Genomic DNA, 26,645 nt, shown 5'->3' with positions numbered 1-26,645 from the left:
GGTCTTTATGCATGCCACGTGTTGACCCATGATAGATAAGTTGATTTTAGGCTATATTGGTAATTGTTCTCTCTAGTAATACAAATGCTCAATTTCAAGGGTGAAAGTGGACTAGATAATATCCATCTAGACTTTAGAATCATTTTCATATCCAAATCTATCCGAATATACATATAATTTTGAGCATCCGGACTAATATGCATATTCGTATCTATATCTGTAAAAGAAAAATAGATATGAATATGGATAAACAATATTCGATCTACATCCGAATATCCGATTCTATATGTTATTCTATTTAATTTTATATTGTAATCAAAAACTTCTAAAAGAAATAAATAATCATATTAATATGCTATTAACTTGATTTATCTTTCACTCAGTATTTTCTTTGATTATGTGGTTATAAAGTTTAATTATCCAACTTATATTTACATTTATATCTACACTTTCAGTAGCCAATTTGTATCAATGTTTATTTAAAATAAATATGGATATGATAATTTGCAGTTGACCAATATCCATGTTTATATATGTATTTGCCTAGTAAAATAAATATGGATATGAGTGTACCGATATTCGATCTATATTGGGTATTCGATCTGGTTTCAGACATATAATTTATTTTAAAAGAGGAAAATTCAAAAAATAGAATCCAAGACGTAATGATTTTTCAAGTCGCTTGAGTATCACTCTCATCTTAAACAAATAACACTCATCCGTAGCCAATTAATGCGGAAGTAGTAGTTTTAATAGTCGTGTCCTCAATACGTGATTGTTTTGGCCCAAACCGCAATCAAACATACATGGATAACACTATTTTTTAATTTGAGCAATTCTATTGTAAAAAATAAAGCAAGGAGGTCGCTCGACTCTCTTCGCCAATCACACTTTTATGCGGCCCAACTCAAAGGCGGCAAAATACAACGAACTAGTCGAGTGGCTTAACTCATATTATTCAACTTTTTCTTGTTTATTATTTTATTTTCATTTTTTTTCTTGCAAGTTTTTAAATCCCCGCCCAAGTGACCAAGTCTGGGCCGAACCAGGGCATGATCCAGGACTCCTCTCCCTCTTCTTCGCCTGCATCTGTTATCCCCAGCGACGACTAGAGAAAGAAAGGACTCGATGATTCCCGTAAAACCGGAGAAACTGTTCAATCTTCCCACCCAGAAGCTCACCCTAGGCTGTCCCGTCCTCGACCGCCTCGTCCGTGGCGGCCTCCCCGTCGGCTCCGTCACCGAGCTCGCCGGCGAGAGCGGCGCCGGCAAGACCCAGCTCTGCCTCCAGCTCCTTCTCGCCGCCCTCCGCCCCCCGGCCCTAGGCGGCCTCTCCGCCGCCTCCCTCTACATCCACTCCGAGTTCCCCTTCCCACTCCGCCGCCTCCTCTGCCTCCTCCCCTCCTCCGCCCCCTCCTCCGCTGCCGCCCTCAACCCCCTCGACCACGTCTTCGTCCGCCCCGCCCACTCCCCCGACGACCTCTTCTCCCTCCTCGCCGCCGCCGACGCCCTCATCGCCCGGCCCCCTTCCGCCCTCCCCGTCCGCCTCCTCGTCGTCGACTCCATCGCCGCCCTCTTCCGCTCTGAGTTCGACAACACCCCGGCCGACCTCAAGCGCCGGTCCTCGCTCTTCTTCAAGATCGCCGCCAAGCTCAAGGAACAGGCGAGGCGGTTCGGGGCGGTTGTGGTGGTCACCAACCAAGTGGTCGACGTGGTGGGGGTCTCGGAGTCGGATGGGTCGAGTAGCAGTGCCATCCGAGTGGGGAACTACGGGTCGTTGTGGTCGTCGGGGAGGCGGGTTTGCCCTGCGCTGGGGCTTTCGTGGGCGAATTGCGTCAACACGAGGATCTTCTTGTCGAGGAGCGACGAGATTGTGAGGAGTGAAAGGGCTTTGGAGTTTGGGGAATCGGACGATCGGGACGACCGAACCGTGGTGAGGACGAGGAGGAAGATGGAGGTGGTGTTCGCCCCTCATTTGCCGGAGGCTTCGTGCGAGTTCGTGATCGTGAGAGAAGGGGTCTTTGGAGTCGAGACTCAAAGGTGAGAACTTTTGCCGATCTTTTTTGCACTCGTCTGTTTTCCTTATAATTTTAAAAAAGGAATGGACTTTTTGAAAGCACTTTTTGAAAGCCTTCTTGGTTGGTTGTAGCCTGTAGGGCATAAACGCAATGTTGTTGTTCTTTTGTTTATATTAGATGGTTCCGCTACAATTAATTGTTTCATACTCGTTTACTTTGTGTCCTATGCTTAACACAGCACGAGCTTGAAGAAATGTTTCACTGAACACTTCATCTTAATATATTGGTGCATCCTTGCATTCGTGAATCTTGATCTACAATTAGTAGTTTTTGACTGTTCTATTTGATTTTAAAGTATTGAAATACTAGGAAAACCTAATGTTTGATGTTAGGTAAAGGGTTACCAATGATTGAATTACAATTCACTGTGTTACTTTGTGATATATGAATGTTTTGATCACACTACTGCTGTAGATGTTTTAAAATGGCTTAACCTGATTCACTTGACTGAAACATAAAAACACCACACTAGATCTATTTGAAACACAAGATTTAGCTAAATGCCAAATCATTCACGCCAGTTCTTTGCTCCAAGCACCTTCTAATTCTTTTATAAGAAAAGGGAATTGAAGTTATTCTGAGATTTTTGGAAGTATCAAAGGTTATACATTCCATGATGATCATATGGATAAATATATTTGGTGGTTCTGAGGAAACATAACAAGGAATACCACCATCTTTCAACTTGTCTGTTGGCTTATCAAACAAATTCATAGCTAATATAGTGACCAAATATCGTGCTTAGTAACTCACAGAATGGTGTTGTTAGGACATGGGATTCAATGATACTCCTACTTCCACCAGTGGAATAGAAGAACTAAGACATCTCCTTAATGTTGAATGATCGCTAAATAGTATGGTAAACTTATGTGTCTGCTAAATGTACCCTTGACGAAGCATATAATCTGGGTAATAATTTGAATCAAATTTGCTCTTGACTGATGAAAAACTTCAAATAACTTATTTATAGAAACAAACAGAAAAAAATTGATCATCAGACTTTCATTTTTTTTTTTTATAAAAAAAACCACAAATTAGAAGGTCATTGTCAAACATGACACTGTATGAGCAAAATGTGAATCTCTAACCACTATAAGAGATAGTTTGGCTGCTCTTAATTCCAAGATCTCATATCAATCATCATATCCTTCACAAAGAAAACTAAATGATGGAACTTAAGAAGATGATAGATAATATCACAAGGCATACTCTGTTATGCAATGACCAGAAAAGCGACTTTGTTAAAGCAATGCTTGCAAATGCATCTGAAGAGTTTTCAGCTAGTGGAATTTCCAAGGAATTTAGCAGAAATCATCTTCTTTTGGGTACAGAGCAGAAATCATCTTGTGTAACACGATTGGGACTTTAGATAGGGCAAGAGTAATTCACCAGTGACGCATTTATGATGAATTTGATAGGGCAATATAGCAACCGAAGAAACACAGAATGATTGAAATTAATGAAGAGTGAAAGTTTCCTGAACAGAATAACTGGTTAAGACATATCTAATTCTGTTAAGTACTGCCTGTATCGGCATGATCTGGATAACTAGGAACAGAATTTGGCTTCTGAGATAAATTTATCTGGAAGAAAAAAAATCTAAGACTTGACATGTAAGATAAATCAGGAGCATGCTCCTGGGAGAAAAGGTATTGTGAAAGGAATCATAAAGTAAATGAAAGATGTGAAATATTTCAAATGCAATGGTATAATGGATGACTTGTCAGTAATCTATAGCATTATGATGTATAATAAATCAAGCTTTCTTTCCTAGGCCCAAAAGAAGTTGTGTTCATCTCATAATAGCTCGATCTGACTCGTTAATTAAGATAATGCCATAAAGTTTGCCAGACAAGCATCTATGGAGCAACAAGGGAACCGTAACAACTGTTTTTCTAGCAGTAGGTAGCCACTTGATCAACCACAGGATGAGCATCAATTACATGCAAAGAGTAAGGTCCATGGTCAGGCTGCAAACAAAATCGTTCAGTGATATAGGTCAAACACCATAGATAATACTCTAATACTTCTGTTTGTTTAGGATATCAATTGGCACATAGAACCATATTGCATGTTTTGTGGTTCTAAATCGTAAGTGATCGCAGTTTTGAGGCTAAACCGTTACCAAGACTTTGCCTAAAGTATTCTATGGTAGAAGAGAGTTAGCAAACACAAATTTAAGCTCTCTGCAGATGACGAACTATTTCTCTCGTAGCAACAAATTTGGCAGCTTCCGAGGAGCCATGCCAGGTTATAGCTCCAGAAGATGGGGGTTTGCAACCAATCTTGCTGGGAATAGATGGAGAAAATTCATGTAGAGAGTGAAATCATTCAATGATTTGCATTAAATTGCATCCTCATTGATTGCCTCCTACAAGTTGTAGTTAGGCATGTATTAGAACCAGTACTAATGTTGATACGCATAACTTGCATAACCGAATTTACCTTAGGCAAGGTTAAAAAATATCAAAGGGCCATTGACTATTCTTCTTAAATTGATTGTACAATGTCAGGTCAAGAGGGTGAACCTTGGCATGATGGTAAGGTTGCAATTATGATCTAGAGGCTATGGATTGAAACATGGAAACTATCTCTCCACACATAGAAATAAGATTTGCATATATCTGACTTTTTCTAGATCCTATAATGGTGGGAGCCTTGTGCACTAGGCCATTCCTTTTTTTCCCTTTCTTTACTATACAAAAACATGCAACCCTAAAGATAAACAGGTTATAATGGACAAAGAGAAAAAGTTGTATGTAAACTATATGGCCTAGCTCATTAAAAATATACTTTAAACAATTAAGCTGCATATTCTACATTCTAAATTATTTGGAAAATGCAAAATTATGATGATAAACATAAGAAAATGTTAGAGGTGCCAGATAATGTCAAGTAAAACTTTGTGCAGTGGACTATAATAGCATTATGATGATTTAAAGTATGAATTAGCACAAGATACTTTAAATAGACAACTCATGTTGCAATATGTGTGGGCAGCAAACAAATACTGTAATCTACAGCACAACATGGAAGAAAGTACATTTGTTATTCTGAACAAACACATATCTCGAGATACTCCAAAGAATAAGTCTACTTTAGTGTTTCTATTTTTTTAAAAAAAAATCCTTAAAAGTTTTGTTATCTTTACAGAATGAAATGAAATAGAAGTAATTTGCGCTTTTCGCTTTTCACTAAAGGTCTTATTCGTCTAAAAATTGCACAAACACTAATCAATGAAATAATAATTTTCAAATCGGTTAGTTTTTATACATCAGTGACTTATGATAAGTTAACATTAGTTGATAGTTTTGAAGTTCAACAACAGTTTTGATGTTCTCTTAGTTCACAACTGACTCCATGTTGAGTGGAAAAGAGTTTTATGGATTTCAATCAACAGAGTTTCCTAATTGCATCTTGTTTTCATTGGAAACTCTGTATCAAGTGTGCTGGATAATATTGATATGTATCAGCGTAATTGCTTTAAGAAAAATTATTGATGTGTGTAATGCAAAAAGAATGCTATGTACCTTCATGATGCATGATGGGTAGAAAAGAGAATCCTCGCACCTACACACTCACCACTGGCCCAGACACGAACTCAAAATGAAGCTGAACGTGGTATAACTCTACTTGAGAGGGACTGTACACTGATATCCTAAAGCTGCTCAGTTCTAAGGTCCTGCTTATTTTTCTGCCCCACCTTTTCTGTAATGTATGAAAACCCTCAATCTACAATTACTAAAGAAAGTTTAGCTAAAAAAGAAACTTAAAGAATAATTATTCATAGATGAATAGCTTACTATCTCTATTCTACTTTTTTTTCCGCTGAATTGAGCACAGCCTTAATGACAAGGCTGTATTCTCTTAGTCTCGGTCCCTGGGAAAAACAAAGAATGCCACTTGCTTAATTAATTCCTAAGAAAAGGTCCACAAATGAAAGTTTGAATAAAAAAACATGATTACAACAAGAAAGGAAAGGAAGAAGTGGAAAGGTAATTCACGAATTAAAGCAACTTATACCGGATAAAATTCAATAGCAAATGTGATTTTGGATTTTATTTTTCAAGTACTAACTAAAAAGTTTCAGATTTAGAGGTGGAAGAGGATAAATGATTACTGTTTCATATCACGCAGGCCTCAAAATTAACTATTGTCATGCTTCCCATTTCTTGTTGGAGATGGCTACTTCGAATGCTTTGTTTGGATATCATGGAGAGGAGAAAAGAAGAGTAAAAGGAGGTGAGAAGTGAAGAGAAAGAGAGACATTTTTCACTTCTCTTGTTTGCATGCACAACAAAAGAAAAGAAAACATAAAACTATTTGATCCATCTGGTCTTGAGGCAAAGGAGGAAGAAAAATACTTATTTTGAGTGTTAAAACTTTTTTTCTCTCATCTCTTCGCGGAGAAAAAAATTGGTAGTTAGGAAAGAAATAGTTTCTCTTCACTTCTCTTCTTTTCTCCCCACCTTTTTCCTTATTTTCCTAATCAAATGTGGGAAACTTCATTTATCTCTATTCTCTTCTCTCTATTTCTTTCAATTCAAACAGCATGTAAGAGTGCACATGAAGCTGACTGGACTTCCTGGTGGCCTAAAAATAAGACACTTCTTCATCACCTTCATGCATGAATTTAGGGCTGTTAATGGGCCAGGCTGGCCCAAAAAGTTTGAAACCTCAGCCGCGCATGTTTTGCACTGCAGAAAGCTGTACATCCTTAAATAGCTGCCACATCATTGTAAGATGGATAGCTGTTAAAGATGGTACATCGTGTTGGCTGCCAAACACGATGCGTCGTAGTATTTTATGTGGCCAACCATTCTAAGGATACTCTTTGGGTGGAAGAGAAGAGAGGAGTTATCTGGTATGCTTCAAAATTTATTATTTTTAATTTTTTTAAATGTATTCATACCTGCACTGAATGATATATCCATCCTAAAAAAAAAAAAAAAACAACAACATGATGCGCCTTGATGAGATGCCACTCTAGGACATGGGCTTTACGGCGCTCTCCATGGTGAATCCTAAGTCAGTGAAGACCTGACCCTAAAAAAAAAGAAAAAAAAGAAAAAAGGAGTCCAGGCTGAGTTTCAAGGGCCATGGGCTAGGCTAGACTCGACCCCTACCAGGTTATTGATCGATATACGAAACATACATGATAAATTAAGCCGAACCAAAAGAAACCTAGAAAAGTAAAAGAAACGGTATATATGTTTTCATATTTAAAATATTTTGCTGATCAAGTCCTCAGTTACCGGCTGAGTATATCAAGTCCCAGCAAGTCAGCTGCCGTCCCGTAATCTATGCTTTTCACCCTTTCTGTCCCCCTTCAATTTTTCACAGGGAAAGTCCTAAGATGCACAATCCTATATTCACTGCCTCTACTTCCTGCTCGGTGCATTAGAGCCGATCATGGGTCAGGTTTGAGCACAGAGGATATTAAATTTTATATACAATCAGCTTAAAATTAAACTACAAATGAATATAGTTCAAGTCTGAAGACTGGCTCGTGGTCAGTTCTACGCCCGCAAAGATAGCCGGGCTGTCTATTTCAAAAGCATCACTCTCCACTGTACCTTACTACTTAGGACTAATGGCTAGCCATCGGTGGCAATATTTTTTTGTAATTTTTAAGAGAAGGCGGTATTCTATTGTCGTAGACCAGCTTACTACTTGGATTTGAACGATATATGGACCTCGCCGGGATGTGATACAACCTCCTCCTCCTTCTTCTTCTCTTCTCTTTTTTTCTTTTTTTTTTTTTGCTAAGACGGGTGTATCATATCTAACGAGTACGAATGCGTGCAATAAAATCAAAAAATAAAATACCTCGGAGTGCCAAGGGCAACTTTCCATCGCCAGCCCACAGGGTACTACCAGAATGACTGGTTATATAAGTAGTCATCCAATCCGCAGTCTCATTAGCTTCACAGAAAAGTGGACGCAATCATTACCTCTTGGGCCTCTCCGATCCAACTGATGTGGCTGAGTCTTCCTTTAGGATGATAAAACTAGTCCGTAAAATACATCGGGAGTAACGAAGGCCCATCCAAGCGGCTCTTAGCTCCGCACTCGAAATCGATATGTCGAAGAGTTGACTGCTCCCTGCAGCTACGATCCTAGCAGACGGGTCTCGAATAACAAAATTCGCGCCGTCCTTCGTACCTTCGTCTAAGACAGACTCATCGAAATTGATCTTGAAAAAATTTGGAAATGCGGGCTTTAAGATGAAAAATACTATATAGGATACTACCGAATCAGAATGGAAACTCTATATGTTTCGAGCTCTCGACGATCTTTCGGGAGGTTTGATGCGATACACCCATCTTTGCTTATGCGGTTGTGCCTGTGCAAGCGAAAAGTAGGATGCTAAACAAAAGGTATGGTTAGGTGCAGGGGGTTTGTGGGGGAATTTTTTCTTTTTTAGTTTGTACATTTAATCGATGACCAGTCCTTATTTAAGCGTCAAGTGTGACGTTTTTGACTGATTTGATCTGGTTTGCAAGTTTCCTCCCCACCCCGTGCCCAGCAAATTGCGCATCGCAGAGTTTCAACGGTCTCTCGAGAACAATAATTCCTCCCGACTGGCATAATTAATAGGGGCCGTTAATTGTGCATCGTGCGTTCGCGAGTCTAAGTCCGAACCGTGTCCAAGTCAGATGCACGTGATGAGCAATGTTGAGCGGAACAAAAGATGTATATGAACTGGATGTAGATGTAGATTAGTCAACGTAAGAATTAAAATATTTGTAAAGCTATTAACAGAAATAAATTATCTTCTTTGCGAACACATCTCTAATTGGCATTCATCTAGGATGCGGTTGGTTCTTGACCGAAATTAAATTAAAATTAAAATAGATTAAAATTTGCAATGAGTTTTGAATGTTAGAAAGAGCCGAGAATAATTTTTCCAGAATTGAAATATTTTTATTTTTAGATCAAATAATTAGAATGAAAGTTATTTATTTTTATTTTCATTCTTTTTTTAACCAAATATGCTTCTAACGTCAGATTGTGCAGCTAGCCCAATCTCCCCATTGCCGGCACATCCACTGAAAGAGCAAAGCACTCCTTTTTTTTTTTTTGGTTCATAGTTAAAATCGAAACCTGTTGAAATAAAAATCCCTCAATTCTCAAAAAATCAACTTTGACTTTTTATTTCCTGATTCGGTCCTCCTCTTGAAATTTTCTGTTTCCTTTTTTTTTTTCGGTATATGAGATTAGAACGGTAATGATAGTGGTTTAAATCTCTCCTTTTTTACTATAAAAATTGGGAGGATCGATGTTTTACAGTGTTGCCGGCAATGGCTAATGTTGGTGGATTTCCCTTTCTGCTATCTTTCCTACCTAAGTTCCGCTCTGTTTTATTTTTCTATTTCCGGTCAAACTCCGCAATAATAAACCATGTGGAATCCTTTTCTTTTAGATAAGGTTTTTTCAATAATTTAAAGAATTATTAATGGGATCTGCGACGGGATCAGAACATTAAAGGGTTGGAAGGTAGATGTTGATCTTAGTTTTGAACCGAGGAGAGGCAGGAGATGGCAGGTGGAAAGAGGAAAACCTCAAAATATTTCAATTATACCCCTAAATCAATTTACTAGATTTCCGGCTTTTATGATGCGCAGAAGGTGAGCCTTCACATGGTAATAAAATTGTTCTATTATGATATCAAGATTACGAATTTAGGACATAGAAGTAACTTTTTTGCATGCCAGTATAAAGTTTCGTATATCAATAGTGTTACGGGGGAACTAAGCCGCCATGCTCCACGTGACCGGCACGCGCGCCCATGAAGACTACGACTGCCCTTTGATCCAGCAATCCGACCCCGAGTCGGACATCTTCGGCTCCGCAGCCCGACCCCGAGTCGGTTGCCCCTTAATCTAGCAATCCGACCCCAAGTCGGATATCCTCAGCACCGCAGCCCGACCTCGAGTCGGCTGCCCTTCGATCCAGCAGTCCGGCCCCGAGTCGGACATCTTCGGCTTCGCAGCCCGACCCCGAGTCGGCTGCCCCTTAATCTAGCAATCCGACCCCAAGTCGGATATCCTCAGCACCGCAGCCCGACCCCGAGTCGGCTGCCCCTTAATCTAGCAATCCGACCCCAAGTCGGATATCCTCAGCACCGCAGCCCGACCCCGAGTTGGCTGCCCCCTGATCCAGCACTCCGACCCCGAGTCGGAGATCTCTTGATAACGACAGGCTGCTTCCCAGAGGCACGCCGAGGCCTCCTGCTCCACTACTCCCTGCAACGGCTGTATCCGATGCTGTTCCACGATCTCCTGTATCAGCCGTACAAAGCGGAACTCCACTACGCCCTGTCATGGCCGTACCCAGCGCTGCTCCACGACGCCCTGTAACGGCCATGTCAGTGGCCACTCCATCGCGCCCCACGATGACAAACCCCCCTGAGAGACCCCCCAGCCAGGTATATATGCGGCTGGGGGGAGAAGGGGGGGTAAGCAATATCTTCCAGAGCACTCTCTTGCTTGCTATTATTATCTCTCCTTCTCCTCCAATCTCCTCTGACTTGATCGTCGGAGGGCCCCCACTACCCCAGTGGTGGTGCGAGGCTTGCTCGCAGGTTTCCCGGTGCAAGGTGGAGCGTAACCAACACCAACCAAGACAACTCAGACGGAACCCCGTTCACACCGCTGTGTCAATCGTTCTCGGTTTGGACCACCAGCAACAGTTGGCGCTAGAAGGAGGGCCTGATCTCAGAGCGATCGTAATGGCACGGCGAGGTGGTCGTGGAGCTTCCAATGCCTCCGGTCGCGGGGCCTCTCGCGCCTCCCGCCGGGAGGCCGCTGCGTCTCCAACACATTCTCAGCAACACTCCACCGTTCCACCCCCGATTCAGATGGTCGAAGCCGCTCAGTTCGACCAGTTAGCCCAGCAGGTCCGCACCCTCGCGGAGGCGGTGCAGAACCTGCAGGGTGTGATGTCTCGGGCGCCGCAGCGGGCCCAGGAGCCGCTGCTCCCTGAGCGCTCACCTGTCCTCCTTAACCCGCGCTCCTTCCTCTCCCATGGGGAGGAGCGCCGGCGCGAGGAAGATTCTCAAGCACGGTCCATTCTGCCGGGACCGTCCCATCGAAGCTGCGCGGGGTACAAGAGGCGGGCCCGGGCGCGTTCCCAGACCCCCCAGTCCTCAAGGAACCCGCGCTCCAGTCGGTCCCCCTCTCGGTGCTCCTTGTCTCCCACCCATCGGTCGCGCTCCCTGGACCGGCGGGTGGACGATCTCCACCGACAACTCCAGGTCCTGAAGGGCCACTCTAAAGATCCCTTCGCCGACTTGGAGATCTCCTCCCAACCGGCGCTTGCCTCGAGGATCCTGCGGACCCCAAATCCGCCGGGATTCAAAATGCCGGCGATCGAGCCCTATGACGGGGCGGCGGACCCGCGGGATCACGTGGAGAGTTTCAGGACTCTTATGCTCCTCCATGGAGCATCAGATCCTCTCCTCTGCAAGGCCTTCCCGGCGACCCTCCGTGGCCCAGCCAGGGCGTGGTTCGCCGGCCTGGAGGCTGACTCTATCCAGTCCTTTGACCAGTTCACTCGCCTCTTCATCAGCCATTTCGCCGTCAGTAGCCGGCGGCGATTGGTTTCCGACTCCCTCTTTGATGTCCGGCAAAACGAGGGAGAAAGCCTGCGGGATTACCTTACCCGCTTCAACAAGGCTACATTGGAGGTCCGGAACCTGAGCCAGGAGGTGGCTCTCTCAGCCCTGAAGCGTGGCTTCCGGAAGGGCAGACTCACTTTCTCCCTGGACAAACGCCTGCCGCGGAGCTTCCCGGAGCTGTTGTCTCGGGCGAACCAGTATGCAGACGCCGAGGAGGCAGTCGCCCACCGGAACAAGGAGGCCGCCGAGGCCCCTCTAAAGCTCGGGAAGAAAAGGCGAAAAGAGGCACCCCAGAGGAGGAGCCCGACGCCTCAACATCGGCGCAGAAGCCCGTCACCGGCGAGGAACCACGGCGCCCCACGCCCTCGTTCTCCGCACCGACGCTTCAACCGGTACACCCCACTCCTGGCCCCCCGGGCCCAGATCCTTATGGAGGTCAAGGGGCGGGAGAACCTCCCGGTCCCGAGGCAGATGAAGAAAATCCCTGGGAGGAGGCCCTCTCGGGCGTACTGTGAGTACCACCGAGACCACGGCCACGACACCGAAGACTGCTTCCAGCTTCGGGACGAGATCGAGGCTCTCATCTGCCGAGGGCGTCTCGGTCGATATGTAAACGACCGACGTCCCCCCGCAGACCCGCGTCCGGCCGACCCGGCCCCTCAGGAGCCTCGGGAGCAGAATCGACCCGTCGCGGGCGTGATCCACACCATCACTGGGGGCTGCTCTCGGCCCGTGAGGAACGCAGGGGGCTCGGTGGAAGCATCAGGGGTGGCCGTCGCGAAGAGGCAGCGGGTCGGAAATGTAATCACTTTTTGTGATGAGGATGTAAAGGGGGTTCAGACCCCCCATGATGATGCCATGGTGATCTCCCTCACTATGGCGAACTATGATGTAAGGCGTGTTCTTGTGGATAGTGGAAGCTCAGCTGATATTTTGTTTTACGAGGCCTTCCAAAAGATGAGCTTGTCCCGACAAGTGTTGCATAAAACATCCACCCCCCTCATAGGATTCACTGGAGACGCTATCTCGGCCGAAGGTGTCATTGAGCTGCCTGTGACTGCGGGCGTTGCACCCGCAGAAGCCACGGTGCGGCTCGGGTTCTTGGTCGTCCGTGTTCCCTCGGCCTACAACGCTATCCTCGGACGACCCGGACTGAACGCCCTTCGCGCGGTAGTCTCTACATACCATTTGCTAATGCGGTTCCCCACGGCGGCCGGGATTGGAGAGGTCCGAGGTGACCAACCGACCGCACGGCAATGTTTCCTAGCAACTCTCAAAGGGAAGAAGCCCGCGGAGGCCCTAAGCGTCGAGTCCCTTGACGCCAGAGACGAGGTGGCTTTGCGGCACGGGGAGCCGGCCGAGGGTGTGATCGAAGTTCCCCTTGAAGAGGGTCGCCCGGACCGTACGGTCCGGGTCGGTGCCAACCTCGACTCAGAAGCTCGGCTCAGGTTAGTGGAATTCCTCCGAGCCAATGCTGATGTATTTGCCTGGTCGGCGGCCGATGTACCTGGGATCGACCCGGAGGTCATTTCTCACGCCCTCAACGTCGACCCGACCCACCGACCAGTAAAGCAGAAGAAGAGACACTGTGCCCCGGATCGGATCCGGGTGGTCGACCAGGAGGTAGACAAGCTCTTGGAGGCAGGATTCATAAGGGAGGTCAGCTACCCCGAATGGCTGGCAAATGTCGTACTTGTCCGGAAGGCGAGCGGAAAGTGGAGGATGTGCATCGACTACACCGACCTGAACAAGGCATGCCCCAAGGATAGCTTTCCGCTTCCGCGGATAGACCAACTGGTCGACGCGACTTCCGGATATCAGCTGCTGTCTTTCATGGACGCCTTCTCCGGCTACAACCAGATAATGATGGCCCCACAGGACGAGGAGAAAACTGCCTTTATAACAGACCGGGGGCTGTACTGTTACAAGGTAATGCCCTTCGGTCTGAAGAATGCTGGCGCCACTTACCAGCGCCTCGTCAACAAAATCTTCAAAGGGCAAATCGGCCGGAACATGGAGGTGTACGTGGACGATATGCTGGTGAAGAGCCGCCATGCAGACCAACACATCGCGGATCTGGAGGAGACTTTTGCCACCCTGCGGAAGTTTCGCATGAAGCTGAACCCAGCGAAGTGCGCCTTTGGCGCTTCGGCCGGGAGGTTCCTCGGTTTCATTGTCAACCAGCGGGGGATCGAGGCCAACCCGGACAAAATCAAGGCCATCCAAGATATGTCCCCTCCGACCAAAGTGAAGGAGGTTCAGGAGCTCGCTGGAAGGGTCGCCGCGCTCGAACGATTTGTGGCAAAATCGGCCGAACGCTGCCAACCGTTCTTCAAGGTGTTGAAGCGCCCGAAAGACTTCCTTTGGACGGCCGAATGTCAAGTGGCATTCGACCAACTCAAGGAGTACTTGGCGTCTCCTCCCCTGCTGTCCAAGCCGCAAGAGGGGGAGATGCTCTACCTCTATCTGGCGGTCTCCCCAACCGCAGTCAGTGCAGTACTGGTTCGGGAAGAGGCAAAGCTCCAGAAGCCTGTGTACTACATCAGCCGGGTCCTACGGGATGCCGAGACGCGGTATACGAAGGCGGAAAAGATCGCCTTCGCGCTGCTCACCGCGGCCAGGAGGCTTCGCCCCTATTTCCAGGCTCATCCTGTCACCCTCTTGACCGATCAACCACTGCGGCAGATCCTCAGCAATCCTGAGAATGCGGGACGGCTGGTGAAGTGGGCAGTAGAACTTGGTGAGTTCGACATCCGCTACCAGCCCCGACCCGCCATCAAGGCCCAGGTGCTCGCGGACTTTCTCGCTGAGTGCACTGTGCAGGAGGCAAGACCTAGGCCGCCGGAAACACCCAGCCTCGACCTCCCAATCTGGACGCTTCACATTGATGGGTCGTCGAACCCCGAAGGTGGAGGGGCCGGGCTGGTCCTTACCAGTCCCGATGGAGTGATAGCCGAGTATGCCTTGAGGTTCGGATTTCCAGTGACCAACAACGAGGCGGAATACGAGGCCCTAGTCACAGGACTCAAACTCACCAAGGAGCTCGGCATCCGGCGTTTGAAGGTCTTCACCGACTCCCAGCTGGTGGTCGGGCAGGTCCGAGGGGAGTTCGAGGCTCGGAGCCCGACCATGCAGAGCTATGTCTGGAAGGTGCAAGCACTCATTCCCGACCTCGGCAGTGTTGACATTCAGCAGGTCCCAAGAAGCGAAAATGCCAGGGCCGACAGGCTGTCCCGCTTGGTGGGCGCAGACGCGCACAACTTGTCGAGGGCGATCTACCTGGAGACCCTGGATGCCCCGAGCATCGGCGAGGCCGGAGCGGTGATGGCGATTGATCCGGAGCCATCTTGGATGGACCCGCTCGTCGCCTACCTCGCCGAAGGGATCCTCCCAGAGGACGAAGATCAAGCTCGGCGACTCGTCATGAAGTCCGCCCACTACGTACTCTATGAAGGGAGGCTGTATCGGACCTCGTTCACCGCCCCCCTCTTAAGGTGCCTCCGCCCTTCGGAAGCGGCCTACGCCCTCAGTGAAGTCCACGAAGGCATCTGCGGATCGCACCTGGGGGCTAGGTCCTTGGCGCATAAGATCATGAGGCAAGGCTATTATTGGCCTACCTTGTTGGAGGACTCAAAGGATCATGTGCGGAAATGCGACGCCTGCCAGCGCCACGCCAATGTCCAGAGAGTCCCTTCTGTCCCCTTGGCACCAATCACTGCACCCTGGCCCTTCGCCCAGTGGGGAATGGATATCCTCGGACCATTCCCCGTCGCTTCAGCTCAGCGGAAATTTTTGATTGTTGCAATCAACTACTTCACCAAGTGGGTGGAGGCAGAGCCGCTGGCCACTATCACGGAGGTGCAAGTCCGGAAGTTCGTGAAGAAGAACATCATTGTCCGATTTGGGGTACCTCGGGTCCTCATCTCGGATAATGGGCGACAGTTCGACAACAAGCATTTCCGTGACTTCTGCGAGGAGTTCGGGATCGAGCATCGGTTCACATCTGTGTCGCATCCCCAAACCAACGGCGAGGCCGAGGTCACAAATCGGACAATCCTCCAAGGAATCAAAGCGCGAATCGGTCGGACGGGGCAAGCTTGGGTCGAAGAACTCGAGAATGTCCTTTGGGCGTATCGGACCACGCATCGGACCCCTACCGGGGAGACGCCTTTCAGCCTAACCTATGGCACGGAAGCCGTTGTCCCCGTGGAGCTCGGACTCCCCTCACCTCGGGTGGCCGCGCACCGACCCGAGGCCAATTCGGAACAACTCCGAGGGAACCTGGATCTCTTGGAAGAAGCGAGGGAAATGGCGCAGGTTCGGATGGCGATGTATCAGCGGAGGGTGGCCCGATATTACAACTCCAAGGTCCGACCGAAGCTTTTCAGAATCGGAGATCTGGTGCTAAGGCGAGCTAAAGCATCTCGACCTGCGGAAGGTGGGAAGCTAGCGCCAAATTGGGAAGGCCCATATAAGGTTCGCTGGGTAAACCGACCTGGCTCCTACTAGCTGGAGGTCCTAGATGGTCGAGAAATTCTAAGGAGCTGGAATTCCGCTAACCTGCGGATGTATTACCAGTAGAACGACGATGCCAGAAAGACAGTTCAAAAATGTATAATACTTTGCATTTCAATAATTTCTGGTTACAACGGCGTGCTCGTGTGATTACAAGGAATTCCCAGGGGGGAATTAGGGTGTAAAGAAAGTAAAGAAGAGGTGGAGACTCCGAGGAGCTGAAGATCTGGGATCCCGAAACCTCCATCTGAAGCGGTTGCAATCCCGTCGGAAGTGGGTGCTTCCAACCGGAGGCGCCATCGACGTCTCACGAAAGAGACGAAGAGCCGGCGCGGATGAAGAAGAAGTGGACGAAGCTCCACACTGCCTCCAACCGGAGGCGCCATCCACGCCCCACGAAGAGGATGAGGAGCCGCCGCCGACGAAGCTCCCGCTGCCTCCAGAGGAACGCCACCTCCAAGGGATATTCCGGTCCTCCCCAGTGTTAGGGGAGAGAAGGAATACAAGGGGGAAGAGCATATGGAGGCGCGGTCCCGGATCAGGCGTCTGGTGCAGAGCTCAATCGGGAGGCTGAACTTCAAGGAGGGGAGATGTGATCCCGGATGAAACGCCTAGAGCGGAGTTCCGCCGGGGAGACCCTCCTTGCTGATCCCAGATGAAACGGCTAGTTGGCTGAAGTCGCGAGGGGCGTGCCTCCCGTTCCTTCGGCAGGAGTCTCTCAGCCATGCGCCAGAGAGAAGGTCCACGATCCATGGCAACTTGAACAGCTCCGGCTTGGCAAACTCCATCGCACCTGCACCTGTATTTATAGCCAAACTGCAGCCCCCCGGTCGTTCCGATGCGGGTGGCTCCCATAAATGCGGACGCATTGAATCCGGAGCCGTTCTGGCTCTCGAGACGTATCTTCCCGCGATTTCCTAAGCGTCATTCTCCTTAATCGCATTCTTTGTGCAGGACACTCCGGGTGGCACGTACCCCTAGGTCCACATATCTCCGCTCGCGCCCAGGCCGCATCCGCCTCGAAGAACGCGCGCATCGCGGCCGCTTAACTGACACTCCTCGCAAGCAGCAACTGGCGATCCGATTTCCCAGGTAACGCATCAATTAGCGTTTAATGCCCTTCTGGTGTTCCCCAGGCAACGCTTGGAGAAGAGGAGAAACACGATCGCAGCTGGCCACGGAGAAACCCCGTCGGGCTGCAAGCGACAGGCGCATGGCCAACGAGCGGAATCTCCCGAGGCCCGGCCCTCGGATGCCAGGCTAACCCGATGATCATCCCGGGAGCAGACTAGCCTGAAGCCCCGACCGGTCGCCTTGGCTTGCGCCAGCCTTGGCCGACCAACGAGCGGAATCTCCCGAGGCTCGGCCCTCGGATGCCAGGCTAACCCGATGATCATCCCGGGAGCAGACTAGCCTGAAGCCCCGACCGGTCGCCTTGGCTTGCGCCAGCCTTGGCCGACCAACGAGCGGAATCTCCCGAGGCCCGGCCCTCGGATGCCAGGCTAATCCGATGATCATCCCGGGAGCAGACTAGCCTGAAGCCCCGACCGGTCGCCTTGGCTTGCGCCAGCCTTGGCCGACCAACGAGCGGAATCTCCCGAGGCCCGGCCCTCGGATGCCAGGCTAACCCGATGATCATCCCGGGAGCAGACTAGCCTGAAGCCCCGACCGGTCGCCTTGGCTTGCGCCAGCCTTGGCCGACCAACGAGCGGAATCTCCCGAGGCTCGGCCCTCGGATGCCAGGCTAACCCGATGACCATCCCAGGACCAGACTAGCCTGAAGCCCCGACCGGTCGCCTCGGCTTGCGCCAGCCTTGGCCGACCAACGAGCGGAATCTCCCGAGGCTCGGCCCTCGGATGCCAGGCTAACCCGATGACCATCCCGGGACCAGACTAGCCTGAAGCCCCGACCGGTCGCCTCGGCTTGCGCCAGCCTTGGCCGACCAACGAGCGAAATTTCCTGAGGCCTAACCCTCGGATGCCTGGCTTAGTGCCGGAAGAATTTCCTGATGCCTAACCCTCGGATGCCTGGTTTAGTGCCGGAAGAATTTCCTGAGGCCTAACCCTCGGATGCCTGGCTTAGTGCCGGAAGAATTTCCTGAGGCCTAACCCTCGGATGCCTGGCTTAGTGCCGGAAGAATTTCCTGAGGCCTAACCCTCGGATGCCTGGCTTAGTGCCGGAAGAGATGCCTGGCTTAGTGCCGGAAGAATTTCCTGAGGCCTAACCCTCGGATGCCTGGCTTAGCGCCGGAAGAATTTCCTGAGGCCTAACCCTCGGATGCCTGGCTTAGTGCCGGAAGAATTTCCTGAGGCCTAACCCTCGGATGCCTGGCTTAGTGCCGGAAGAATTTCCTGAGGCCTAACCCTCGGATGCCTGGCTTAGCGCCGGAAGAATTTCCTGAGGCCTAACCCTCGGATGCCTGGCTTAGTGCCGGAAGAATTTCCTGAGGCCTAACCCTCGGATGCCTGGCTTAGCGCCGGAAGAATTTCCTGAGGCCTAACCCTCGGATGCCTGGCTTAGGGCCGGAAGAACTTCGAGAGTCAGGAGTCGGCAAGACGTTGCCAAGAGTTAAAAAGAAAAAAAGAGGAGGACGAAAGCGGGATGAAGAAACATTCGACTTGTATTAATTTTCATTGTTTCAGGGCCAAGGCCCATATAATTTGGCAAAACGCCGACATACAAAAAAAAAGAGAAGCAAGCGAACAGTCCGACGGCAACAACGGCAGCGCAAAGGGGAAACTCGAAAATGTCTGTAAAGAGGAAGAGGGACGGGGAGGGCCCCCGGTTAAATAGGCGGAAAGGGGGAGGATGCCTCGATGACGCCAGAGGACGCCTGGCCGCCGAAGGGTCGCTCGCGCCCCAAAGGCGAATCGACACCATTAAGGAAGGATGTCCGCCGAAATCCTCAGACTGCCAGGTCAGCAACAACCGCCATACGCCATAAAGAAGGCGGGGAGCTCGAAGCGCGCGCGCCTCTCCGAGGGATGGCGGCAATCTCGAAGCATCACTCCCTTCACCCGTTCCCCTTCTGGTTCCAGACTCGGAAGTGGGGGGCTACTGTTACGGGGGAACTAAGTCGCCATGCTCCACGTGACCGGCACGCGCGCCCATGAAGACTACGACTGCCCTTTGATCCAGCAATCCGACCCCGAGTCGGACATCTTCGGCTCCGCAGCCCGACCCCGAGTCGGTTGCCCCTTAATCTAGCAATCCGACCCCAAGTCGGATATCCTCAGCACCGCAGCCCGACCTCGAGTCGGCTGCCCTTCGATCCAGCAGTCCGGCCCCGAGTCGGACATCTTCGGCTTCGCAGCCCGACCCCGAGTCAGCTGCCCCTTAATCTAGCAATCCGACCCCAAGTCGGATATCCTCAGCACCGCAGCCCGACCCCGAGTCGGCTGCCCCTTAATCTAGCAATCCGACCCCAAGTCGGATATCCTCAGCACCGCAGCCCGACCCCGAGTCGGCTGCCCCCTGATCCAGCACTTCGACCCCGAGTCGGAGATCTCTTGATAACGACAGGCTGCTTCCCAGAGGCACGCCGAGGCCTCCTGCTTCACTACTCCCTGCAACGGCTGTATCCGATGCTGTTCCACGATCTCCTGTATCAGCCGTACAAAGCGGAACTCCACTACGCCCTGTCATGGCCGTACCCAGCGCTGCTCCACGACGCCCTGTAACGGCCATGTCAGTGGCCACTCCATCGCGCCCCACGATGACAAACCCCCCTGAGAGACCCCCCAGCCAGGTATATATGCGGCTGGGGGGAGAAGGGGGGTAAGCAATATCTTCCAGAGCACTCTCTTGCTTGCTATTATTATCTCTCCTTCTCCTCCAATCTCCTCTGACTTGATCGTTGGAGGGCCCCCACTACCCCAGTGGTGGTGCGAGGCTTGCTCGCAGGTTTTCCGGTGCAAGGTGGAGCGTAACCAACACCAACCAAGACAACTCAGACGGAACCCCGTTCACACCGCTGTGTCAATCGTTCTCGGTTTGGACCACCAGCAACAAATAGCATTTCTTGTAAACTACTATAGATTTGGATTCTTTTCCATGTATTTGTTTGTATGCTCTCCGGCCATTGTGCATGGATCCACAAGGAGATAGACTACCGTTCCATGTCCATCATCTTTTTGGTCACTACGTCACTGTCTTGAATTAGAAAATGATACCTGATTAGTCGAGTTTCTGATTGATGTTGTAGGAATAAAGGGTCTCGAACTTAGTCCCACATCGACTGAATAGCGAAAATGTATGTGCCTTTTAATGGAGGGCTCGATTACCTTTTCCTCAGGAGGCGTCTTTTAAATGGTAAAACCATGAGCAAGGCTTCTATCTATTCCAAAGCGGACAATGCCTTCTGTGAAAACGCAGTCTCCTTTCCCTGTTCCAGTTCGGTGGGTGCTAAGGTCTGAGGTCGGAGGAACCCGGACCTTAACAATTGGCGCGCCAGATAGGGACCTTTGACCTCGGCTCAGACCTTTCCGCTGGGGGGCTGTTGTTGTGGGAATAAAGGATCTCGGACTTAGTCCTACATCGATTGAATAGCGGAAAGGTCCGTGCCTTAAATGGAGGGCTCGATTATCCTTCCCTCAGAAGGCGCCTTTTATAGGGCAAAACCGTGAGGAAGGCTTCTACCTGCTCTAAAGAAAACAATACCTTCTGTGGGAACGCAGTCCCTTTCCCTGTTTTTTCCCACAACACTGATATATTTAGAACTCTTTTGGTTTTCAGAAAGAGAAGTGAGAAAAGTGTGGTTAATAAAAACATAAAGAAATATTTTATATTTGGTTGGAGTTTTTTAAAAAAGATTGAAAAGTAATTTTTTTTATAAAAATAAGATTTTCACATTTTATGAGGAAGAAATTCTACGCCGGGCATAGAAATATTACTTTTCCACTCGTTGAGAATTACTGTATTTTTTTTTTAAAAAAAATATTCTTAAGCTTCAACATTGAATGAGGTAAGATCTTTTTCTTTATTAAGAGCATGACATATATTTCATATAATTTTTCTATAAAAATAGATGCTCGCCTAAATATAAGCTATTTTGAAATTTGTCAGTTTCATATGATCAACCAAACATGCAAAAATTAATTTTTTAAAAATTATATATTGAGATATCAATTTTTTTAAAAAAATAATTTACTAAAAAAAAATATTCCACGGACCAAACGTATCCTTGAGGTTACGTGATGATGCGGCAGACGTGGATAATTGGCAAGGGTCTCTCTAGCGCAAAACGAGCATTGTGTCCGGATCCAACTGCTATATTTAGCTTGTGCCCAACGTGTCTCTACAAAAAAGAACAGGCGTATATCATCATCCCGGTTGGACATAATCCCAAGTCAACTCTTCTCAACTTCCCTCTCATGCCCTTTACTCCAACCCCAAGGCATGTTGTTGTACCGTAGACCTAAGTGGAAGCCTTTATTTCAAGTAACTTGAAGGCTAAGATCCCATGATTTCCCATCAACCTTCCCCCTCGGCAATCCATTCAACCCACTCAGGCTCTTAATTTATACGACCAGCTCCTCCAAGGCTAATTTTCTGAAGTCCAGGCTCATTTGAGCTAGCTCCGACCACCACCATGAAGAAGCCTTCCATCTTCAAACCACTTCCCTCCGCCACAACCTTCATCCTCCTCCCTCTAGCCCTGTTGGCTTTCCTTTTCCTCTTCCTCTTCCCCTATGCTAAAGAGTTGAAGCTCCAGTCCCTCACGACCACCAGTTGCCGATCTACCTTCGCCAACCTGACCGAACCAATTGCCCCAAAGCCCGACTTCCGGCTATTCATGGGAATTCTCACCCACCCCGACCACTATGAGCGCCGCCACCTCCTCCGACTCGTCTACTCCCTCCAGCCCAAGCTCGCCACCGCCCACGTCGACATCCGCTTCGTCTTCTGCAACCTCACCAAGGAGGACCAGCGAGTCCTCGTCGCCCTCGAGATCCTGCGCTACGATGACATCCTCATCCTCAACTGCACCGAGAACATGAACGGCGGCAAGACCTACACTTACTTCTCTACCCTCCCAAAACTGTTCGACACCAGCGGCGACGCCGACCGGCCTTACGACTATGTCATGAAGGCGGACGACGACATCTACTTCAGGCTCGCTAGATTGGCCCAATCACTGAAGAAGATGCCGAGACAGGATTTGTACTACGGATGCGCGGTGCCCTGCGATCGTGTGGACCCTTACAGGCATTACATGTCGGGTATGGGGTATGTCTTGTCCTGGGACTTGGTGGAATGGATCGCAACTTCCGAGATAGCCAGGAGCCACACGGTCGGGCCGGAGGACTTCACCACATGGACGTGGCTCAGGGATGGAAACCGGTCCGACGACAAGTTTGACACTAAGCCGGCCATGTACAACTACCCGAGCGGGGATCCGTGCGCGCACGCCCTCGTTCCGGACACCATTGCGGTGCACCAGCTCAAGGACAACTTGAAGTGGGCGCGGACGTTGAAGTACTTCAAAGTTACTAATGGCTTGAAGCCTTCTAAGCTCTATCACATCTCTTGAAAAGAGTTTTGCCTCGTTGAATTTTAATGGAGAGTAGTTAATTTCTCGTATTAATTGTATTGCCCACCGTTTGCGTATTCTTTCGACAGAATATTGTTAAGAGGTGGCCTGACCTCAATGCACTTGTAAACTAGAGCACATTAATTGCTTCCCTTTGCCAGCTTGGCTAATGGAAGCGTGTAGCATGTGCTCCTGCGCGCTTGGCAGTTAGGTTAATCATCTGATCTGTTAACAAGAACACGACGAACATGGATTAGCTGAAGAATGGTAAAAGTTTCATGCGGTTGGAAAATTTATGAGGTGCATGTCAGGATCCGTACAGATGTGTATTTAATTCCACATCGATTATTCGCTGGATAGATCTTAGGTACTTATATATACTACAAAAAAATGGAGTTTTACCGATCCTTTTCTGCCGACGCTTTTTACAAGCGTCGGCGATTTTCCATCCAGCCCCAACATATGCCAACGCTTTCTAAAAGCGTCGGCCATAGACGACGCTAATTAGCGTCGTGGTAGATTATGGCCTAAGACGACGCGTATGCGCGTCGTCAGAACTCAAATTCACAACAAAAAACAAGCGGGCTGTTCCTCCTTCTCATTCTGCATCCCGATCTCAAGCCCTAGCTCGTCTCCTCGTTCCTCCTCTCCGGCGACGAAATGCCACGACGCAGCCCACGTCACCCTCTGTGTTTGGTGCGCCCGTCGTTCGCCCCTGCAAGCAAAGAGGGGCACCCTCTCGGTCATAAGCATTCTATGGTCGGTGGGAACTCAAACCACCTTCTGAAGAACGGATAAAGAGAAAAGGAGGAGGAAATATCTCAGCCGATAAGGAATCGAAAAAGACCGAAGCGGAGCCCTAGAAGATCCAAGAAGAAGAAACCGTAGGAGAGGCTCACAGAAGGAGAAACAAGGTCACAAGAAGCAAGAGAGTAGCAGAAATGATAGAGCCAGAAAGGTAAGAAATCCGGTTCTTGTTCCAGTGATTTCGATTCTATCATTATCTTTGCTCAAGATTTATTTTCTTTTTTCTTATCCTTTGTGATCTCGAATTAGGGTTTGGGTTCCCTCTTTCTCATCGTCACCTAGTAATTATTTCGATAGTTTTTGTCTGGGATTTGGGTACCGGTTCTTGTGGTGTCTCCGGACACCTTCGACGGGGAAATTCTGGCACCCAATCGATGCAAATTTGGGGGAAGTATTGCCGGAGGGTTTCTTGGAGAGGACCGGAGAAAGGGGATTGGTGTGGCCAAGTTGGGTGCCGCGGAAGGAGATATTAGCTCACGAGGCGGTCGGGGGATTCGTGACGCATTGCGGGTGGAACTCGACCCTGGAGAGCTTGTGGTTCGGGGTGCCGATGCTTGGATGGCCGCTGTATGCGGAGCAGCACCTGAATGCTTTTGAGATGGAGAGGATGCTTGGGGTGGCTGTGCAGCTCAAGGTGGACAGAAGGGGAGGGGGATATGTTGGGGCCAAGGAGTTGGAAAGGGGAGTTAGGTGTTTGATGGGGGACTCTGAGGACGGGAAGATAGTGAGGGCGAAGGCTGAAGAGATCAGACTGGCAATCAAGAATGCCATAGGGAAAGATGGGTCGTCGTATAATTATTTGGAGCAACTAGCTGAGGACATGAGCAAAGGAGGGGCTTCAAACAAATATTAATCTGGTATGAAGATGTTGTACTTTTTTCCTTTTGAGCACTCCCTTGCCTGGTGAAATGCATGGCCTGTTGAATTATTAGCTTACCGTGTAGGTTAATGGCTATGGCTGGCATGCGAGGCTAGTGGATTACAATTTTAGTTCAACCTGTCTTTAAATGCATTTTGCATCTATGGCTGAGTTCAAGGGTCGCATGCATTTTAAGGCCAGGTCTCAAATACTTTTAGTTAGATTTTAGATCAAATTTAATTTTAGTATTTTTTGTGTCCAAATCTGGCCATGATCAACTCTAGTCTCAAAACATTTACAGTCCGTACAAACTTCATTTTTTGCTAATTTACTTGGCCAACCCACTGTTAGAAGTATATATTATATATATATATATAGACACACATAGGTACGTATTGTATTATTGCAGGACCGCGTTAATGTATTGTCTCTATGCTTGAATATGGGAGGGGGTCATTTGTTCATGCTAAATTCACATGGTTAGTGTGATCGCACGCTTTTGCTGTTATGAAAAAACTTAGAAAATTGGGGATCTGTTTTTTGACTGCAAGGATTTATTGATTCGAAATATGAAGTTCTATATTTTAGAGTGCCCCCAAGCCGGTATAGCTTTAGTTGACTGGACTATATTTCCTCCCCTAGTACTGAGACTATATTTCCTTTTTGTTCCCCAGTAAACGAAGAGGAACACCAGAAATGACTGTCTCCCTCCACCAATTAAAAGTCATGGTTCAACATATTCAAATCCAAAATACTCACACTCAAGCAGCTCGGAGCAAGGTGCTGGAGTTCATAAAAGGGCATCAGACATTCCATCAGAGAGTTCTCTAGAAGAGAAACAAGTAAATAAATTAATTTACATATATGGTTTTCTAGTGGTTTTTGACATTTTGTTTGCTTTTCAGGCTGATTGCCCTGAGCGTTTTAGCTCTGCAACTCCTTCTAAAGCTTAAAAGATATTTAAACATTGTGTATGGTTTAAATGATGCCTAGTGCCACGTCTGTTCTTTCTTAACTTAGTAGTCATTTCTTGCCTGTTCTTTGCTGCAGTGCATGTACATTTAATTATCTCAAGCTAGTTAATGAAATCTACATTTCTTTCCAAATTAGGCATTTTGCCTAAAGGAATCCAAAGCCTGGAGAGATGCTATCTAAGCAAAATATTCCCTTCAACATCCATGGTGCTCCTATCATTTTGCCTACTTCCTATGAAGATATGGTTCAAAAATACCAGGTTTGCCACTGAAACTTTAGATTTCTTAATTTACACCGTGTTTCTGCACTGCTAATATAATCTCACATTTTTCACCATGAAGTGTTTGGATCTTCTGGACATTTGGTTGTCGTTTCTCCTATCTTATGTTGAAAACCTGTTTTGTCGGACATACATCTATCAGCAATTTGGTTAGCCTTCAACTTCACATCAAAGTAAATATGCTTCCATTTTATTGGCTAATTAGTTATATAACTATAGAGCAACACTTGGCTGAAAACATTTCATTTTGTATTTCCCTTTACTTCCCAACCATAGCCCTATTATTGACTGTTTTAGAGGTTAAAATCTATCATCCTATTAGTGTTTAGCATTTTCTCGTGCCCCTGACAATATAAAATTTCCATATTGCACTAATTCATAATATGATATTGTAATGCAGGAGTTCAAGAGGTTGTTTAGGGAAGATGCTATGGATTATGCTACGTGCACAGCTAATGTCAAGAGGAAACGACCTACTCCAAAAAGTTTGAGAGGTGGAAAAGCCCCATGGGATAAAGGTGAAGATGATGAGGATGGAGAAGATGATGACGATGACTGTATGGGAGGGCCACGAAGGCTCGATTTTAGAAACCAAAAAGAGCAATGGCAGCAGGGTTACCAGACAACAACAATTGTAATTATAACTTGTGCAACATTACTGTACATTATATGATTATAGTGAGAGAGAAGGATTGGTGTGGGAATTGTTCAATAGTAGTGACAAAGTAGTTTGATTATATGACAATTTAAATATTTCGAATGATTTGAATATTTGTGTCAATGTAAATGTAATATAGGTTTATATTGTTATAATGTGTTTTTATAATTTACATTCGTATTTTTATTTTTTTTTAAAAAATAGCAATCCTGACGCTTTAAAGTGTTGGTAAATAAAAGTTGTGGCACAAAAAAAGGTAAACTAAACGCCTATGCCGACGCTATAAAAGCGTCGGCAAAAATACATTTACCGACGCTTT

At 47.9% G+C, this 26,645-nt stretch overlaps 2 protein-coding genes, 1 long non-coding RNA gene and 1 pseudogene across 4 annotated transcripts; all 4 read left to right on the top strand.

Moving 5' to 3' along the window:
- Nucleotides 1-945: 945 nt before the first annotated feature.
- XRCC3 (homolog of X-ray repair cross complementing 3 (XRCC3)) lies at nucleotides 946-6,525 on the top strand. 2 transcript variants are annotated; one of them, XM_008813086.5, is made up of 2 exons: nucleotides 948-2,039; nucleotides 6,215-6,525. In XM_008813086.5, the coding sequence occupies exons 1-2, from the start codon at nucleotides 1,129-1,131 to the stop codon at nucleotides 6,225-6,227; spliced, it is 924 nt and encodes a 307-aa protein (XP_008811308.1). In that variant the 5' UTR covers nucleotides 948-1,128; the 3' UTR covers nucleotides 6,228-6,525. The 2 variants fall into 2 exon arrangements, with proteins under 2 accessions (XP_088572825.1, XP_008811308.1); XM_088716699.2 differs by having other exon boundaries at nucleotides 946-6,525.
- A 15,195-nt stretch (nucleotides 6,526-21,720) lies between these two features.
- Nucleotides 21,721-22,999, top strand: LOC103722505 (beta-1,3-galactosyltransferase pvg3-like). The gene has a single exon (XM_008813091.6). The coding sequence runs from the start codon at nucleotides 21,806-21,808 to the stop codon at nucleotides 22,745-22,747; it is 942 nt and encodes a 313-aa protein (XP_008811313.3). The 5' UTR covers nucleotides 21,721-21,805; the 3' UTR covers nucleotides 22,748-22,999.
- Nucleotides 23,000-23,688: 689 nt separating this feature from the next.
- LOC120110275 (malvidin galactosylase UGT88C3 pseudogene) lies at nucleotides 23,689-24,407 on the top strand (annotated as a pseudogene).
- Nucleotides 24,408-25,356: 949 nt separating this feature from the next.
- Nucleotides 25,357-26,441, top strand: LOC149768369 (uncharacterized). The gene is made up of 2 exons (XR_016399684.1): nucleotides 25,357-25,647; nucleotides 26,069-26,441. It is a non-coding gene; the product is annotated as an uncharacterized LOC149768369 (long non-coding RNA).
- Nucleotides 26,442-26,645: the final 204 nt, after the last annotated feature.

The sequence above is a fragment of the Phoenix dactylifera genome, chromosome 2 (assembly GCF_051530095.1).
Source record: "Phoenix dactylifera cultivar Ajwa chromosome 2, Ajwa_hap1_PhDact_Kaust_v1.1, whole genome shotgun sequence".
Classification (NCBI taxonomy): Eukaryota; Viridiplantae; Streptophyta; class Magnoliopsida; order Arecales; family Arecaceae; genus Phoenix; species Phoenix dactylifera.
Note: the sequence above shows the minus strand (reverse complement) of the source record. Positions and strands in the feature narration are given on the sequence as shown.

Excerpts from the sequence above, each read along its gene's own strand:
- XRCC3 (XM_008813086.5), top strand. The coding sequence starts at position 1,129 with ATGATTCCCGTAAAACCGGAGAAACTGTTCAATCTTCCCACCCAGAAG.
- LOC103722505 (XM_008813091.6), top strand. The coding sequence starts at position 21,806 with ATGAAGAAGCCTTCCATCTTCAAACCACTTCCCTCCGCCACAACCTTC.